The 18449-nt window shown below is 49.2% G+C and overlaps 1 protein-coding gene across 4 annotated transcripts; it reads left to right on the top strand.

Moving 5' to 3' along the window:
* The first annotated feature begins 1785 nt into the window (after positions 1–1785).
* Positions 1786–17646, top strand: SERPINB8 (serpin family B member 8). Of its 4 annotated transcripts, XM_045790240.2 has the most exons (8): positions 1786–2050; positions 2829–2989; positions 8269–8446; positions 9428–9565; positions 11515–11632; positions 13397–13539; positions 15083–15235; positions 16613–17640. In XM_045790240.2, exons 3-8 carry the CDS (start codon positions 8279–8281, stop codon positions 17018–17020), a joined length of 1128 nt encoding a protein of 375 aa, XP_045646196.1. In that variant the 5' UTR covers positions 1786–2050; positions 2829–2989; positions 8269–8278; the 3' UTR covers positions 17021–17640. The 4 variants fall into 4 exon arrangements, with proteins under 4 accessions (XP_045646196.1, XP_045646194.1, XP_045646195.1 ...); XM_045790238.2 differs by lacking the exon at positions 2829–2989; XM_045790239.2 differs by lacking the exon at positions 1786–2050 and having other exon boundaries at positions 2589–2989.
* Positions 17647–18449: the final 803 nt, after the last annotated feature.

Below are 18449 nucleotides of genomic sequence, written 5' to 3'. Positions count from 1 at the left end.
GTTGCAAACTTGCTAATGTCCTTTGCACATGTTTCTACTGGGGTCTGTTTTTTAAATCAGCTTTTCTCGAGCTATTTAAGTGACATTTAAAGATTTTTTTTCAAATATTTTCTTATTTTGTTATTCATCTTTTAATATTATGGCACCTTTTTGGCATATGGAAATCAAATATGTTTGGTCAAATGTATTGAAGTTCTGTGATGGTTTTCAGATGACTCATCGTGAATGTGTTAGAATGCTCTGACTGGTAAAATGTTAATTTTGTAAATATTTAGAAAAGATAACCGAGCAGAGGGGTACTACTCCCCACAGAGCTCACCTATTTATCTGTAGGATTTCTCCACTGCATTTACAGACTTTCGGACTAATTGGGCCTTGTAATTCACCTCTTGTTCTCATCCCGATTCCTCCTTACATACCCTACTCTTCCTAGAGTAAGGGCTCTTGGGCAGTGGTCACAACACAGGGCATTGGTGTCAGGTTAATCATTAGTTAATTAATATTAGTTAATTAATTAATATTAGTTAATTACTATGATTATTAGTTAACTGTTATTGTTAATTATTATTTTCTTTTTAAAAAGTCTAGTATTCCAGGGGCGCCTGGGTAGCGCAGTCGTTAAGCGTCTGCCTTCAGCTCAGGGAGTGGTCCCGGCGTTCGGGGCTGGAGTCCCACATCAGGCTCCTCCGCTGGGAGCCTGCTTCTTCCTCTCCCACTCCCCTGCTGTGTTCCCTCTCTCGCTGGCTGTCTCTCTGTCACATCAATAAAATCTTTAAAAAATAAAAAATAAAAAGTCTAGTATTCCAAATGCGCTGACCTCTTCTGTGATGCTAAGTGGCTGATACTAGCAGAACACCTAGCAAGTTTTCTTTTTAAAAAATGCCATTGATGCCTTTAGGCAAAGGTGTGTTTTATCTATGAATGTGAAATCAACAGCTTTTGAAGGATTGTGAAGTGATCATTTGAGAACATCCATTGGCCTGTTTTTCCATCGATGTATGATTTCATTACTAGAAAAAGATGTTAAAACTCTCACATATGGGCACTTAAAAAACTTGCAAATATAATTTTCCTAAACTTCACAAAAATCTTCCGAAAAGAAAAAATTTGGTGGGTTTCTAACTGTTCAAATACTGAAAGTACATGCTGAAAAATCTGGGTTTGCAAAAGCCAATGATTTTCAAGAGAATAAGTAGATTTTCAATATTAGATCTCAACCAGAAATCTTTGTACAGCTAGCATGTGAATGAAAATCAAGTATCAAGGTTTAGTCAGTAGAACGAATGATGATGCTTTATTCTATTTTAATCAACCCATTTCCTTGGAAGCATTTCCTTGTGACAGCTCTCAATCCAAGTTTAGAAATAAACTGAGCCTAAAAACAGGTCTTTAAATTACTGTATTTCAAAGCTTTAAATTAAGGTTAAAACAAACATATTCAATCACGTTGATCTCATTACGTTTTGAAATAATTGAGCACAAAAAAACGTGTATTTCTAATAAGTGTATTTCTAATAAATTTTTTCTTATTCTTTTAAATTTTTATGTCTTTATAGCGTTTATCATGTATTAGCACATCTAAATATGAATATTGATACCAGAGATCATGCTCAAAAACTGTCTTGATGGGTGTCCTACCAAAACAGTTTGGAAGCCACTGGCTTTAAGAACCTTGAACCTCTGCTCTTGCTTTTCCACTTCCTAAGTGAAGTCCCAATTTTGAAACTGCTCTTACATATACACACGAAACAGGAATACTGCGCCTACCAGCCCGGGAAAACAATCCAATCCCCTATGGGGAGGCATTCGGCAGACACCCTCAGAGGTTGGGGCCCCGGCCTCCCCCGCGAAGCCACGTGCGCTCAGGCCCGGGCAGGACGACAGCGGGGGAGGCTCGGGCTCCTCCCGCGGACACATAGGGGTGCCAAGCAATCCCGGACGGCCCTGAATCACCCGCCGGAAGCCTCGCCCGAGATCAAAGCTGTCGGGAAGCGCGCAGCAAGCTGGAGGAGCAGCCGAGGCAGCCGCAGCAGGAGCAGCAATCTCCCAGGTACCGGGGCTGGGAAGGGCGCCGGTCCCCAGGTTCCCGGCGCGCGCGTCCCCGGCCGGCAGCGCGGCGGCGCGCGGGATACAGCGGGGAGGGAGGCCGGCGGGAGGCGGACGCACAGCGCGGAAAAGAAGAGGACCAGGGGCTGTCGGCGGGGGCGGGGGGCGGTGATCGGACCGGACAGCGGCCGGGCAGCTTTGGGGGACTCTGAGGTGGGTGTGGGCGAGGTCGGCCGTGGCACCCAGCACGGGCGCGCAGACGCGCCCTGGGGCGCAGGGGTCCCCCGAGTGGGAGGGACACCGCGTCGGCTAACGCCAGTGCGCTGCGATCTGCCCGCAGGGAGGGAGAGACCGGTGACCCAGGCCTGGGGTGCTGCTGCCGGCGCCGGCTGGTCGGAAACTTTTGGGTGCGTGGGCGCAGTCGCGGGGTGCAGCAGAGAGACCGGCGCGCCCGCTGCAGCCACGCCTGGAATTTCCAGGGCGTCTTGGGCAAGTTCCGGGGAGGGGCTGGGTCAGCACCACCTCCCGCGAGGAGGCCGATAGGCTCGAGGCCCCTCCCTCTGCCTCTTCCCTCCCTTCCACGCTTCCCCTGCCTTCCTTTATCCTATTTTTCTTCCATACTCTTTGCTTTTCTTTCTTTTTTTCTTTCTTTCACATCTTTCATCTGCTCTTCATTGGCTGCTTTCCCTCTGCTTGAGAAAATGCTCCCTTGCCCGTTTCCACCTCGTCTGCCGCCACAGTAATTAATTTAATGGATTCCCCTTTTCCCGTATTCTCCCCAGCTCCTGCTCCCAACGCTTGGTGAGGCTCTTTCGGGCCCCTGCTGCCTGCGGCCCCCTGTGCTGCCCGCCTGTCCTCCTCCAGCCCTCGGGCTACCCTGGGCTTCCTGCCCTTGTCTTCTTCCTCTTCCTACCTGCAAAAACCGGGAGTTCTTAAAAACTAGGTGAGTTTCTCTTCTTAGGCCTCTCTGTATGTTGTAGCTTCATTCCATTTCCCTAGGATCTCCCACAGTCTGGATGCTAAGGGACCCCAATCTCTTTCTGTGGGACTTGGCCCGACTCAGTAACCTGCCTGGATTTACAAACATCCCTTGGCTGCCTTTGTTACAGGGACCTAGGGACATACATGGTCTACACATCTCACATGGAATGTATCACCTTCCTCATTCCATCTGGCTCCTCGAGGATAAACTTCCAAGGTGTCATGGCCTGCCCCAGGCATCAGTGAGCTAGGAGCCTGTTAAAAGGTAAACTGAGGCATATTAAAAAGTTCAGTTCATCAGAGCACAGATGAATTCGAATGGGGCAGCATCCTGTCTAGCGGGCAGGAAGGAGCCCTGAGGAGCTGTGCAGAAGCAAAGACTTCTAAGCAGAAGGGGGTGGGAACAAGGAAGTTATACTGGCAAAACAGAGGGTTGGTTATCACAAAGTTCTGTCCTTTAGTGGATGGCAGGGGTCTGGCAGGCGGACGACGTCATTAGGGCTGGTCAGGCGGTTCCGGACGGACTGGTTTCGGATTCCATTTCCGGGAGAGCCGACATTGTAATTCAGTTAAGTGTCTGCATCTGGGCCTGACTGTAAGCAGCTCCGTCTGGGGCTGGTGTCTTGTTTTTAGCCAGCCGCAGCTTGCTCCCTGACTCCTCCTGCTCCCTGTCCCCCCCGTGATGGGTCACCCGGCGGGCAGTGCCACCTTGCACTCCACAAGGCTCATGCTGCCTCCGTGTCTGGCAGCGGCTGCTCTATGGCCCTGCGTGGCCCGCAGGCTTTCCAGCCCTTTCCAGAATCCGTGGTGAGCCACTGCGTTTTCTAAACCCCAGTGTACTCCTATAAGACATTTGTTTAAAAACCACACCTGGCCCTCCGGACCGTAGCTCAAGTTCAGACTTCTTGTCCAAGCGCACCCCGCGTCACACAACCACAGAGACCCAGTCTCTCCGCCCCAGACGGACCTGCGCCTCCCGCCACCTTCTCCGTCCCGCCGACCCCACCGCTGCGCCCGCAGCCTCACCTCCGCTTTCACCACCTCACAGACACTCCTGCTAGACCTGTGAAAGCCAGCTCGCCCCTCACCTTCTCCTGCGCTTCTGAAGAGAACGTATTCCTCTTCTTTGTGGGCTTCCTTAGCACTTTGTGGATTATCCGGCTCCAGAGCGCAGGGCTGGCTCGAAACCACACAGTTATGTTTGTGTGTCTCCCTCGGGTGGGAGCGCCCCGTCAGGAATGATGGCCTTTATTGTTGTCTTCTCTAACCCATAGAGGAAAGTGCTATGATGAATGTTCTTTGCATAATTCACTTTTGGAGGGTCTGGGGGGAGGTGGAGTGGAGCAGGGAGCTCCCAGGCGTTCGGGGGCCCAGGATGAGAGCAGTGCCTCCTCCGTGGAGGCAGAAGGCTTGCGTTTGCGGCCCACTCTGCTACTCTGACCATGAGACCTGAGGACAGTCGTTAATTGTAAAAGATTAGTCTTTCACCAGTCTTTTTAGTCTTTCCCCAGTAAAACTAGTTTAACGCCAATTCATTTTATAGGCTGGAAATCAAACCGTTCCACATTGTTGTGTTTTTATGACACAGTTGAATGGTGGCCCTGGTACCTAGAGGTATTGTTTTGTATTATATTGAAATTCAGTCCTTTTCATTTTTATTTATTTTATTTTCTTAAAGATTTTACTTGAGATAGAGCTAGCCAGACAGAGAGAGAGAGCATGAGCAGGGGGAGGCGGAGGGCAAGGAAGAAGCAGGCTCTTGACTGAGAAGGGAGCCCCATGTGGGGCTCGATCCCAGGACCCCGAGATCATGACCTGAGCTGAAGGCAGATGCTTAACTGACTGAGCCACCCAGGTGCCCCAAAATTTGTTTCTTTTTAGATTTGTTGGGCAAGTTCCACTTTGTTTCAAGGATAACCCTCTCAAAAGCTTTATGTACACGTGAGATGGGGCACGAAGAAGTGGGGGAAAGAGAGTCATTGGATTATCCTGTTCCAGCTCCTGCCTCTTCATGGGTGTGACCTGGGACACACCCCTGAGGTGCCCGCGTGGTGAGTGTGTGCCAGGGTGTCCTCGCTATGGGGCAGCTGCTGATGGGAAATGCTGTGCTACCGACCAGCACCTGCCCACGTGGAAATGAACTGAAGGAAGAGGAAAGATGGGAGAAACCAGAAGTGGGCATTTGCCATTAAGGGCAGTTAAAATGTGAAGTTGGAATTGATGTGATATTCCAGTACGTTCCTTTGCCTGTTCAGGCAGGACAACACACACACACACACACACTCTCTCTCTCTCTCTCTCTCTCTCTCTCACACTGAGCAGTCTAAACTTAGGCTCAGGTAGGATCAAATCCCAAGGGTTTGTGTCTGTCACCTCCAGGTTACCAACTTCTCGCCTCCTCTGGGTCTCTTTGGTGCCACCTTGTGGTAGGCCGGGTGCTGTGCAGTTTGCGTGCCCCCCCCTCCGCCCCCCCGCCCGCCCCGGGGGCTCCTGTTTTCTTTTCTGAAAAGTCCTCCAACAGAAGGCAAGGAAATGTGGGGCTCGAGGTGGCCCGCAGGCAGGCTGGACACTGCTCTCTCTCGTGGGACTTGCCCCCCCCCCACGAACTTTTACTTTTGTCCCTTAAGAAATGGCCTGTCAAGTACAGCATGCTGCTGTGTGAGCTTGTCAATGTTGTATTCTCTTGGTTGATGTTGTGTTTGTTTGTTTATGTGTTTATTAAAGATTTATACAGTTATTTATTTGAGAGAGGGAGAGAGAGCATGAGCAGGGGAAGGGGCAGAAGGAGAGAGAGAATCCATGAGCAGACTCCCTGCTGAGCAGAGCCTGACAGGACCACGGGGCTCCATCCCAGGACCCCGAGATCATGACCTGAGCTGAAACCAGGAGTCTGCTGCTTAACCTGCCGAGCCCGCCAGGCGCCCCTTGGTTGATATTTTAAGTCATTTCTTTTAAACCTGAATTTGCACGGGGTGGGGCTGTTGTAGAATCCGTATTCCGAGTGCAGCCTTTATACTTGTTTGTCTGACATCACACTGTTTTTTCTTCCTAAATCAGAGACATCTTGTCTTCTCTTGAAAAAAGTATCTTAGGAAGAAGCTTTCAAGGAAGCAGTCAACCGCTAGAGAGGCTCTGTTGAAACAGTTGTCTCTCTGGCCTCTTCCCACCCACTGAGCTCCTCTTTGCTCTCCTGCCCCTGAGAAATCCAGGAGACACCACCCCCCCCCCCAAGGCCTAATGAGATGCACCTGCAAGAATGCGGTAGGAGGCACTGCTAGTCTATGAAACTGAAAGAAGAAATATCACATGAGGAGCCACTGGTTGATAAAAATGAACAGATGCACGATGACCCTTATGCTAGGCCGAGATGCCAGTACTTTTGGTATTGCTTATTTGCTGATTTTCCAAACTGGAATCTGTTTTCCTTGTGTAGCTTTAAAATTTTCGACTTTAAAATATAGATGCAAATGGAGGGGGGGGGAAAGGATAACATCATAGAAAAAAAGTAGCTTGCAGGGTCATGGGATTATGCGTGACGATTTGTCCTTTTATTTTCTAGAATGTTTTCAACTGGAGCAGCAAAGAGACTCAGGGAAACCAAGATGAGTTGGTGAACTTTAAGAATTTACTGAACAGTAGTCCAGGTTTCTATAAGACAGAAGAGAAATAGACAATTAATGAAGGACTTATAATAATTTGCTGAAATTATAATAATTAAGAAGGTGCAATAACTTTTCACATCTTGGAGCAAGGGGGCTGGTGAAGTTCTCCTACCCTCCCACAGAGACTGGGAGGTAGGGGCGCTGTCTCCCTTGATAATTCCATTTTTAAAGGAACGGCTTCTAGGGATTGAGAAAGACTCCTGGGTTTAAAACAGGAAAGAGGCTTTTCAGAATATTTCGATCTCAGAGGAGCAGAGAAACAATTTACAGGGACAAGTTGTCTAAAGCAAATGCTCTAAGGAAAGCAAGGTCAGCAGAGGCAGGAAGGAGTGTGTCTAAAGCTTAATCAGGCTGGGGGGCAGGTCAAGGCTGGGCTTGGTCAGACTGGCCTCGGAATTCGCGCCTCTGACTCCAAGTGTCCACCTGCCGACTTGAGAGTTGGACCTCATGTTGTACTTGCCTGCTTACGGGCTCCCGGGCCTGCTCGCCAGCCCAGTTTCAGCCACTCCACGGAAAACAGTGTATCTTTTTGGAGTTCCCCTGATTCAAAGCTAATTTTCTGTTTTCCTAAACCCACGCTTAAAATTTGTTGAAATCTATCCAGTTGATTTCACATGACATGGTGACAGAAAGTCGTTTTTTTCTTTACGAAGACTTCTTTATAATAGGACATTGTTTCTAGATTATGCCAGGGACACCAAACTGAGGGAGAGCTTGCAGCAACAGGGGGCTTGTGCAATGATGAAGAATTCAGGCTCTGGGATCAAACTGCAGTTCTGACCGTGACTTTTTTGCTCACTGCCTGTGGGGTCTGGGAGAAGCTGCTAGACCTCGCTCAGTCTCCCTCCCTCTAAGGTGGGGCAACTGTACCGATCTTCTGCATTGTTGAGGGGATCAAGAGATTCCGGACAACATGGGAACCTGACATGGAGACGGGTCGCCGTTGTTCCACTGGGGGAGGGGCTCTGAGCCCCTGCAGGGGTCCTGCTGCTGAGGGTGGCGCCATCCTTCAGCCCCGAGACTGTGAGAAAACTTTGTGAGAAAACCAGTGTCTTAGTTTCCTATCGGCGCTGTAGCACCTTTGTGCAAAGTGAGTGCCTGACCACAATAAAAATGTCTTATCCTGCAGTCCGGAGGTCAGAAGCCCAAAAGAGGTGTGCAGAGTTGCACGTTTTCCTGAAGGCTTTAGGGCAGAATCTGTTTCCTCGCCTTTCGCAGCTCCCAGAGGCTGCCTGCCTTCCTTGGTCCATGGCCTCGTGTCCTGCGTCATTCTGACCTTTGCTTCTATTGTCACATCTCCTCCTCTGACTCTGACCCTCCTGCCTTCCTTCTAGAAGCATCCAATGATGCCACTGAGCCCACCTGGGTACTGCAGGAAATCTCCCCATCTCAAGATCCTTAATTCCGTCACTCACATCCACAAGGTCCCTAAGGCCGCGCAAGATAACAGGGGTTTGGGAGATTCAATGTGGGTGTCTGTGGGGGAGCAGTTCTTCCCGTGACCACACCCGGTGTCCACTGACAGGGGTGCTAATGGCGGACGCGGCCGATGTGCCTCCATGTTGTGCTTTCCATACAGGCCTTCCCCGATGGAGGATCTCTATGAAGCAAATGGCAGTTTTGCCATTAACTTATTAAAAATGTTGGGTGAAGAGGACAGCTCCCGAAATGTGTTCTTCTCCCCTCTGAGCATCTCCTCTGCCCTGGCTATGGTCTTCATGGGGGCCAAAGGAAACACCGCCACCCAGATGTCCCAGGTATGCGTGCTAGCATTCTGTCCCACAGGAAGTCCCCAGATTTCACTTTTGTTACATTTTAAGTTTTGGCTAATGTTATATATCAAATTGAAATGTAGCTGTTTGAATGAACTTGGTGTTAAATGGGTTCCTTCTAGTGTATGGTTATGCACTAGAAGAAAGCAACACAAACGTGCACTTCTGTCTCTGGAATTATTGAGAGGGAATGTCTAATCTGATCTGAAACGGGTTCTGTGGGACCTGAGCTTCCAATGAAGTCGTGGCAAATACTTTAGGGAAGTACTCTTTAACCTCTGTGTTACCTTAGGATTCTTCAACGGTCTTGTGAGTGTCCCAGAACATTGCCAATGCACATGACCACCCCATTGATAGCAGGGGTATGTGGGTGCCCTGTGGAAGTGCTTCTGGGGATGGCAGCTGGGGGGGTCGGTGGATGGAGCTGGAGGAGGGAGGCTTTGGACTGGGGCTACTGGGAGACAGAGGAACAACCTTAATTTTCACTGTGACTTGACGTGAAAGTCCCAGTCTGGTCAGCAGAACTTCTGTGAAATTGCTGCTGAAGTATTTTCTGTTGATTTCTGCTCATTCTCGTATTCCCTGGGTCGTGCTAGATTCATTCCAACTACCTCTTTGTACTGTTTGGTCTCCCTCCTGAGTTCTCACACCCACATTTCTAAGTGGATAAATTAGCCCGGACAGTGGTTTACACCCGGGGGCGGCATTTGCCACTGTCGGGACAGCTTGGTGGTCTGAGAGGTGCTACTGACACCTAGTGGGCAGAGGCCAGGAATGCTGCAGAACATCTTGGCCCCAAATGTCAGCAGTGCCCAGGTGCAGGAAAGGCACTGTGGGAGGGTTAAACCAAACACCTTTCAAGACGGGATCCTTTGTGATCTTCAGCGCAAGGGCTGTTGGAGATAGATAGCTCTTTGTGGGAGCACGATGGCAATGATACAAGTCCGTGTCCCTGTCTGTTGCCAGGCGCTTTGTTTGAACAGAGGAGGATATATTCACCAAGATTTCCGGTCACTTCTCACGGAGGTTAACAAATCTGGCACTCAGTACTTGCTCAGAACTGCCAACAGACTCTTCGGAGAGAAGACATGTGATTTCCTTCCTGTAAGTTGTACTCACACATTGACGTTAAAAAAAAAACCTGGCAAATAAGGTAGAAATTACAGAAGAACAGAGATAAAGTATAGTTCTGTTGCCTTAAAAATGTGCTTAGAATTATACTTCTGTAATTATAATTTTGAATTTTATGATTGCCTCTGAATTATGTCCTTTTTAAAGCTGGGGTTTTTTTAAGGTTTTTATTTATTTGAGACAGAGAGAGCACGCAAAAGCAGGGAGGAAGGTCAGAGGAAGAAGGAGAAGCAGACTCCTCACTGAGCAGGGAGCCCAATGCAGGGCTGGATCCCAGGACCCTGAGATCATGACCTGAGCCCAAAACAGACACTTAACTGATTGAGCCACCCAGCAGCCCCTAAAGTTGTTTTTGATAGATCCCTTCCAGATGTCAATCTCAGTATGTCCATCTTCCTGCACCCAGACCTGCTTCTCCCCCTTGACCTCCTGTGCCTCACTGACGACATCGTCCCATGTGTGTACCCAGCTGTCCCCAGGCTCACCTCTGGTTGTTGGGCGGTTCCTGCAGAGCCGGTCTCTCAAGGCCTCTTAAATTGTCCCCTCTTCTGAATCACCACCACCACTGCCTGGGTCCAGACACACACTGGATCTTCTACACCATTATTTTAATTCTTTCCTGATGGAGCTCTCCACGTCCAGCCAGGTTCTTCCACACTTCTGACAGAATAGTCTTTCGAAAATTAAAATTGGGCCACGAAACTGAGGTTTTAAATCTGTGCACTTCCTATGTACTGAAGCGTGTAATTCTCAAGTTCCCCAGTCCGCTAAAAGCCTGCCATCATGCAACGCGTGAGGGCCAAAAAAGAGTGTTGCATACCGTGCAGAGTGTCGCTACCTCAGATTAATGAAGTGATCTGGACAAACCCGGCCATCTTCCTGGCTGGCGGTTCCAAGGATGTTTCTCAGTGAGATTCAGATACATCCCTGTCCTGGCTCCTGTTGGGTGCGACCCCATGGAGGTCGCCTGCTCTGGGCTTGAGTATCATTGGAGATAATTCTGGGTCTTCTAGGACAAGCACTAATGATCCCAGGAATCTTCTGGTTAACTGCTGTTCATTTTTGACCGTCAGCCTGATCTTTGAGGATTGTCTTTGGGGGGTACTGGGGACACAAGGAGCCACCATCCCATTTTCTCAGTTGCTTTGCTCCTCTTTCTGTCTACATTTTCTTTCTTCTGTAGAAGCTAAAATATTTGAGAACAGGAGATGGGCGGAGGATGGGAGCCAATTGCCAGGCACATTGTATCTGGCCCAAGTTTTTGTGAGGTGAGTTATCTTTGGGTTTTTGTGTATTGGGTACAGGCACTTCCCGACTTGACCCCAACTGACACTTCAAGGCTCATCCCCTGCCGCTGTTTTCCCTAATCCACCCACCACCCCAAGAAACCCCCCTGTGATCCAGGCCTCTCACATTCCAGTCCTGGAGGGACCTGTAAGATTTCTGGATGATCCAGTTCCACCAGGGAGCCTCTCAGGCATTCACAAAGCTCACACATTGTGCTTGGTGTTGGTGATACAAAAACGGGTCCAAGCGAGGGTCCCCGGCAGACACAGGAAATCAAACAGGAAGTCAGCGTGGAGCGGAAGTGTCTGACAGGGAGGCTCGGGGCGGTTCTGCGCATGCACCATCCGCGTTCTCGACGCTTGTGAGGCTCTCCGTGTCCCTGGGCCGCGTCTCTCCACAGACCGTGAGCCGCCTCGGGGCCGATGTCATGTCTTGTCCCCGGTGTCCGGCCCCTGGCACGGGGTCCGGCCCGGCGGCTGCGGGGGACACGTTTCCGTCGGTTGCGTGAATGAGTCTGAAAGCGCAGGGAGCCCCGTGGACAAGAATTCAGGCCGCAAATAGGTTCAGAGAAGCAAATGCTTTCGCACGGGTGGGACCGTTGCTGAAGAGGGCACACTCGGTATCTTGTGTTCTAGGCCTTTCGGGAGTCCTGCCGGCAGTTCTACGCGGCCGAGCTGGAGGAGCTGTCCTTTGCAGAAGACAGCGAGGAATGCAGGAGACGCATAAACGACTGGGTGGCACAGAAGACGGAAGGTGAGATGCTCACTGCGCTTGAGGTGTCGAGGGGGAGAGCGCCCAGATCGGCGGGCTCTTGACGCCCGTGGTGTGGCCTCCGGGGCCCTGTAGCCAGTGTGGCCTATTTGTGTGTGTTGGCTGCATTTCCAGGCCAGCAATCCAATTCGGTTATTTTTTCTCGGGTTTATAAGGTCACGGGGCGGTGATTTCTAAAAACTACATAGACCTAGTGTAAGGCTCTCAGACCCTCTCCCCTCTGCGCTGTGCTGGAAAATCCCCGAAAAATGCTTCCTGTCTGGGGCCCGTCAATCTTCTATTTGGGGCGGGGTGGGGAAGCCCTTGTCATGTCCTGAGGGCAGAATGACATTCAATTTAGGTTGCGGCTGAGATGGGGCCACATTTCGCCTTATCTCCCGGTGGTAATGAGGACAGCTGGTGTTATCTGCCGCCTTCGGGCTCTCCTTCCTTTATCGTGTGGCTGAGGCCGAGTTTGCTTTCAGAGCAGGACCTTCGCTCCAGATTCTGGAAATATAGTTCGGTGGAGCCCGCAGCCTCCCCTGTCCAGACCACACTCTGTCTTACCAGGAATATTTTGGCCAGTGCTTGACTAGAGTACAGGGAAGGGCATGCTTTTAAGCACTCGAAGTACCTAACACAATCGAGAGACTTCCAGAAATGTGTGTGTGTGTGTGTGTGTGTGTGTGTAGGGGAAAGGGAGTTAAATCACTTATTTCTTCCTGTGCCCACCTGGACATCTGTTCAGGCTTTAGGTGCACCCACTGTGTGTCCGGCAGCAGCAGGGCCCACGAATATACTGAAAGCCAATAAAATAATGGCCGTTGGAACAGCAGAGCCTTTCACATATTCCTATGTTGTATGTGCAGTCATCTCTCGCTGTCCAGTTGGTCCAGCAGTACCGGGTCACTCAGGGAAGCCAGAAGCTTCTGGCTTCTACATCACCCTCCCTATATCACTCCCTCTTCATCAGATTGACTGCCAGCACATTTCTCCAAAATATCAGAGCCATAGGGGACACTGGGGATCACCTTGTCCCCGGTCTCATTGGAGAACTCAGCTTGGGCCCCTTTATTGTACCCCTGAATTCCTTTCCCCATTCACTGGCTTCAGGAGGACTGCTCTCACCCATTTACAGGTCTGTATTCCATCATCCTTCGGAAGCTTCTCCTCGCCTAAATGAAATTTGAAGGTTGGCGTGGAGCAATGATTCTCAACCAGAATCAGCCCTGAGGTGACATTTGCCAATGGCTGAAGCCATTTTGGTTGTCACAATCGGGGAGATGCTACTGGCGGGACACCCTACAATGCACAGGACACTCCCCCCAATGAAGGATGATCTGGCTTAAAATGCCAGTAGCGGCGTCGTTGAAAAATCACGGCGCCGACATTGGGAAGCTTACAATTAGAGGTGAGGCTCTTGGGCTCTTGTCTCAGCGCAGCCGCTTGGCACCTATGGGATCTTGGCAAAATGTCAGCCAAATCCTGTGACCTGAATTTCTACTTCTATAAATTGAGGGCGAAATGAGAGTTGACCTGCCTGCTTCAAGATTGCTGTGTAGGGACCGGCAGAGTGTACAGGCCACACCGCGTGTGTGCACAGCTTTACGTCCCAGCACCCTGTTCCTCAGGCCTCCAGCAAGACAGGATCGCAGCCTGGCTGTCACCCACGCCAAGCTTCACGTGTCAGGAGTGTTGTCGTGAAAGAGTGTGTCATCCCCTCCCTCTCCCCCACATGGCTATCAACTTCTCTCATATTCTTCGCAGGTAAGATTTCAGAGATCCTGGGCGCTGGGGCAGTTGACCCACTAACGAAGCTGGTTCTCGTGAATGCCATCTATTTCAAAGGAAAGTGGAATGAGCAGTTTGACAGGAAGCACACAAGGGGAATGCCCTTTAAAATCAACCAGGTAGGGAAATATTTTTCGGGTGTACTGCTAACTTTCTTTTCTTTTTTTTTTTTTTAAGATTTTATTTATTTATTCGACAGAGAGAGAGAGACAGCCAGCGAGAGAGGGAACACAAGCAGGGGGAGTGGGAGAGGAAGAAGCAGGCTCATAGCGGAGGAGCCTGATGTGGGGCTCGATCCCATAACGCCGGGATCACGCCCTGAGCCGAAGGCAGACGCTTAACCGCTGTGCCACCCAGGTGCCCCACTGCTAACTTTCTTAAAGTAATATGCTGGGAAGATGGTGAATGAGTGGAAAAAATAATTTATTTCATACTATATTTCTCAATGAATTTCATGCCTCCATATATCTTTTATTGGGGAGGGGAAGAGAAAAGCGAAAATCATTTTTATATGGACAGTTTTGTGTTTGCATCCTTGCATCTTTGGCCATATTACTTGGATAGAAAGAAAATTTCTTCCTAACTCTTGGAATTATGTTTGTTTTGTACCATCACTGTCTGTATTTACATAGACACCTTCTTGCAATGTCAGCGACAACTATGCGTATATATTCCCTTATAACTCATAACCATACGGTTCTGAACACGAGGAAAAAGTGTTAGTGCATGTGCAGGCTAACTTCGTCTTTATTTTTGCATCTTTTTAAAAATAAAAATTGTATATAGGGTGCATGAGATGATTTGATGTAATTCACATAGAGAAATAATTGCTTTGGTTAAGCCAGTTAGCATACACGTTCCTCACATGATTATCATGTTATTTTTGTGATGAGAGCACCTGAAATCTACTCTTTTAGCAAATTTTCAGTATTCGCTACGGTATTAGTGACTGTAGTCATCATGTTGGACATCAGAGCTCTAGACTTAGAGCCTAACTTTAAAAACACTTTTGTCCCTTCACTTTTGGGTGTGACAATGGTTGGCATCAATAGCAATTAGCTTGAAATTTGACTTCCGTCAACTTGATGATGGCATATCGCACACAGATTTAAAAGTCTAGAATATATTTGATGCAAGCTTTAGAAATGGTGGACATCTACAAGTCTTGTCAAGGTCCTCGCTCCAGGAAAACCAAAGACATAAAGCCAGTTATATAATTGAGCAAGTTTTCAGAATAAAAATCTAAGTTTCTGTAGCCTATCCATCTTTTCTAACCACATCCTTCAGCCCCCAAACCTGAATATTAGTTAATTCTCCCCTTAACTTGGATAAATAATCTTTAATTACAAGGTCCCTGGGAGTGCTTCTCTAATGCATCTTCTCAGAAGAGAAAAACACAACTTCTTCCAAAAATAATGTAGGGTTCTATGTCTACATTTGTCAATTTATTCTCTCTCATGTGATAGTAGTTGACCTGCTGGGACAAGAGCGTGTCGTATTCGGCACTAACACATAATAATGAGGGTTTTGCATCTATCCGCATATGCGCAGAAATGATGATTCCCTTACATGGACCTAGGGGTTCTGCAGATGAGATTTATCTTTTTCGTAAGCCGTGCTCATTTTTCAGCCATTGGATTTTAATTCCGTGTTTTTCATTAGGAGAAGAAGACCGTGCAGATGATGTTTAAGCAAGCTAGGTTTCACGTGGGGTACGTGGATGCGGTGCACGCGCAGGTCCTGGAGCTGCCCTACGCGGGGCGGGAGCTGAGCATGGTCGTGCTGCTGCCGGACGACGACACTGAGCTCGCCGTGGTAAGCCTGGGCCGGTGCCTCCGAGCGTCTGTGGAGACAGCCTGAGCTCGTTTCTTTATGTCGGTCTGTCAGGTAGCACGTGAGGAATTTTCCAGTGGAGGGTTATTATGAGTCCTGGGTGAACTGCGTCTCATGTCTGGGGTGACTGTGTGTTTGCATTTCTGCTGCGTGTGTATCCACGGAGAGGGGCTGGTGGCGAGGACACAGTCTCAGGCAGCTAAGAAGAGAGACTTCCAAAATTATAAGTACACTACGCTTTATTCCGAAGGGAGGGGCTAGACGAGTCCCAGGAATTACTGAGCAAAAGTACTAGGCAAGGAGAGGGATTGATCTGGGCAGTGTTTCTCGAATAGTCATGTGCGTAGGAATCTCTGGGTGTCTTGGTAAAGTGCAGTGTTTGATTCAGGGGGCGACGGCTTGAGATTTTGCATTTCTGACAAGATTCCGGGTGAGGCAGGTGCTGCTGGTCAGGGACCACACTTCGGGTAGCAAGAGTCTCAAGGACAAATGAAGAATTTTTCTTGGACGGGAGGAGAGGGATCTCTTCCCGTGTCAGAAAAGAAACAAAGTTCAGGGTGGGAGAAAGTAAATTTGTAAGGAGGTCAGGACCAGTAGTGGGCTTGGTATCGGGCTCTCCAGGGGTTTATAACGTTTGCTGATTCCTCGGGTGTAAATACTCCCACCTGGCTGAGTTGAGGCGACTGAGGGTCTAACAGTTGCCTCCTGCTGGAGATAGAAGCCAGCTCCAGCACACCAGGGCACAGATGTCGAGGGTGGGGCCTGCCTGGTTGCCTGGTTTCTCTGTGGAATCAGAAAGCTATTGGCATAAGTCAAGGGTGAGATCTGTCATGGAAGAAAATTAGGAGAATCTGGGAATTTGAGCTAATGTCCAAACAGCCATCACTGGAGAGCAGCATTCACCTGGGCTCTTCCCTCTCCAGAAGCCACGTCTTCCTTCCTGTTCAGATGATCCCTGATTTTCCCGCTTTTGCCCATCAGAGTTCTGAGCCACGCTCTCTTTTTTGTCAAACAATCTGTAATTCACACTAACGTGCATCTCATGAATACAATCACTTGGTTAGGAGAACTTTCCAAACTAAAAAACGTTTGAAATGAGTTTGGTACAGATAGTTCAAAAGAAAAATCTCCCTTCTCTCAAGTGTTTTTTTAGCTATTTTCCTCTTATATCCATAAAACGGAAAAAAGACGAGAATTTGAGGGAAAATTTTGGTGTGTTTAGAAGAGGAAAATCTCTGTAGATTGTCTTGGACCAGAACTCGTCTCGTTGCCTATCATGGGGAGGAGGGGTGCTGAGTGGGGAGGGGGGCACCAGGCTGTTGTCTCTACATTTTAAGATTCGACTCCTCCTTATTTCAGGTGGAAAAAGCACTTACGTACGAAAAATTCAGAGCCTGGACAAATCCAGAGAAGATGACGAAGGATAAAGTTCAAGTTTTCCTTCCCCGACTGAAGCTGGAGGAGAGTTACGACTTGGAGTCTTTTCTTCGACGTTTAGGTATGACTGATGCGTTTGAGGAAGCCAGGGCAGACTTTTCTGGAATGTCGGCGAAGAAGAATGTGCCCGTGTCCAAGGTGGCTCACAAGTGCTTTGTAGAGGTGAACGAGGAGGGCACGGAGGCGGCGGGGGCCACGGCCGTGGTCAGGAACTCGCGGTGCAGCAGACCCGAGCCAAGATTTTGCGCAGACCACCCCTTCCTTTTCTTCATCACGCACCGCAGCACCAACAGCATCGTGTTCTGCGGCAGGTTCTGCTCTCCTCCTTAAGGCGCAGTTGCGGTAAACGCACTCCTTTCGCTTCTGCCCACTTTGCCTTAACGCAGAGTCCAGGCGACCGAATCGGTGTGGTGGTTTGAATGCCCCAATAAAGCGTGTGCTCCTGGGGAGTCTGTGTGACTGTCCATACTGAATATTCCGCGGCCGCTGAGAAAACCGAGGCGTCACATGTGTGCGGTTTGGGGCTGAGAAGGCTATGCTTCTTCTGGAGGGTTCGGGCAGCTCCTCTTTCTCATCGACTCTGCTCCCAGCTGCCTGTCAGGGGACGGCCTGCTCCTCTCAGAGTCCGTTCTCATTGTCCGTGGGCGTCTTGAGCACGTCGAGGACGGGTGTGCCAGCCCTCTCTACGCGTTCCCATCCTGCAGCGACCTCAGAGCTCTGCCCGCTTCCGCTGCCCGGCTCCCGTGGGGATGCCAGGGCTCAGCCCCGCTGCACACACAGCCAGAGGCAAACGCCACGGAGTAAAGCCCGCAGCCACCTGGTCCCTGCCCCGTCAGGATCACACAGACCGCCCTCACGTCCCACGTCTCACACAGTCCCTCATGGAGACAACTCCTTCCGATCTTGCCGTAGGCCTGCAGGCCTGCGCTCGGAGGCAGAGCTCTGAGCATGCCATGTAGTCTCCTTTCCCTTTCTTCTGGAGCAGCCCCCCCCCCCCCCGCCGCCCCGCCAAGGATCTTCATGTGAAGCAGCTGTCAGGACAGTGTCCCTCTACTTATCCACATATGCTCACTTGTGCTTCCACACGGACCTCCCAACAGTATTTTTTTTTTTTTTTTTTTTTTAAGATTTTGTTTTTATTTATTTGACAGAGACAGCCAGCGAGAGAGGGAACACAGGCAGGGGGAGTGGGAGAGGAAGAAGCAGGCTCCCAGTGGAGGAGCCCGATGCAGAACTCGATCCCAGGACTCCGGGATCACGCCCTGAGCCAAAGGCAGACGCTTAACGACAGCGCCACCCAGGCGCCCCCCGACGGTATTTTTTTGACTTAAAAAAAGATTTGTATCATGGTGGCAATTTGGAAACTATTGACAAGTACAGAGAACACGGACGTCATTCACAATCCCACTGCTATGAAATCACTATTAATGATGTATAGCCTTCCCTATTCTATGTACGCAAATACAAACTTACAAACATTTCGGCACAAGCTAATCGTAGACTTCGATAGCTAATTCTACCCGTACTTGCCATAAACTCTCCTCAAGATAATGATGTCATCAATTTGATGTGTCAAATTGTATGGCTCTCTGTATTTTCTATGATTGGATCTACTTTTAGACAATTTAGGTAATTAAAATTATATACTGTACTCTTATGAATGTACTTAATATTTGCTCACATCCTTCGTATTTTAAAAGAAATATTCCTACTAATGGTCCTGTGAAGATAAAAGTTGGGCACATTTTGAGACTTATTC

This window comes from Ursus americanus, chromosome 19 (genome assembly GCF_024610735.1).
Source record: "Ursus americanus isolate L20-20 chromosome 19, mUrsAme1.1.p, whole genome shotgun sequence".
Classification (NCBI taxonomy): Eukaryota; Metazoa; Chordata; class Mammalia; order Carnivora; family Ursidae; genus Ursus; species Ursus americanus.
This window is presented reverse-complemented; position numbering and strand designations above follow the sequence as displayed.

What these genes read in the sequence shown, in the direction of transcription:
- SERPINB8 (XM_045790238.2), top strand. Translation starts at nt 8,279, where the DNA reads ATGGAGGATCTCTATGAAGCAAATGGCAGTTTTGCCATTAACTTATTA. An exon ending in CCGCCACCCAGATGTCCCAG is followed by an intron (nt 8,447 to 9,427) that starts GTATGCGTGCTA and finishes GTCTGTTGCCAG; the next exon opens with GCGCTTTGTTTGAACAGAGG. An exon ending in TGCCCTTTAAAATCAACCAG is followed by an intron (nt 13,540 to 15,082) that starts GTAGGGAAATAT and finishes GTTTTTCATTAG; the next exon opens with GAGAAGAAGACCGTGCAGAT.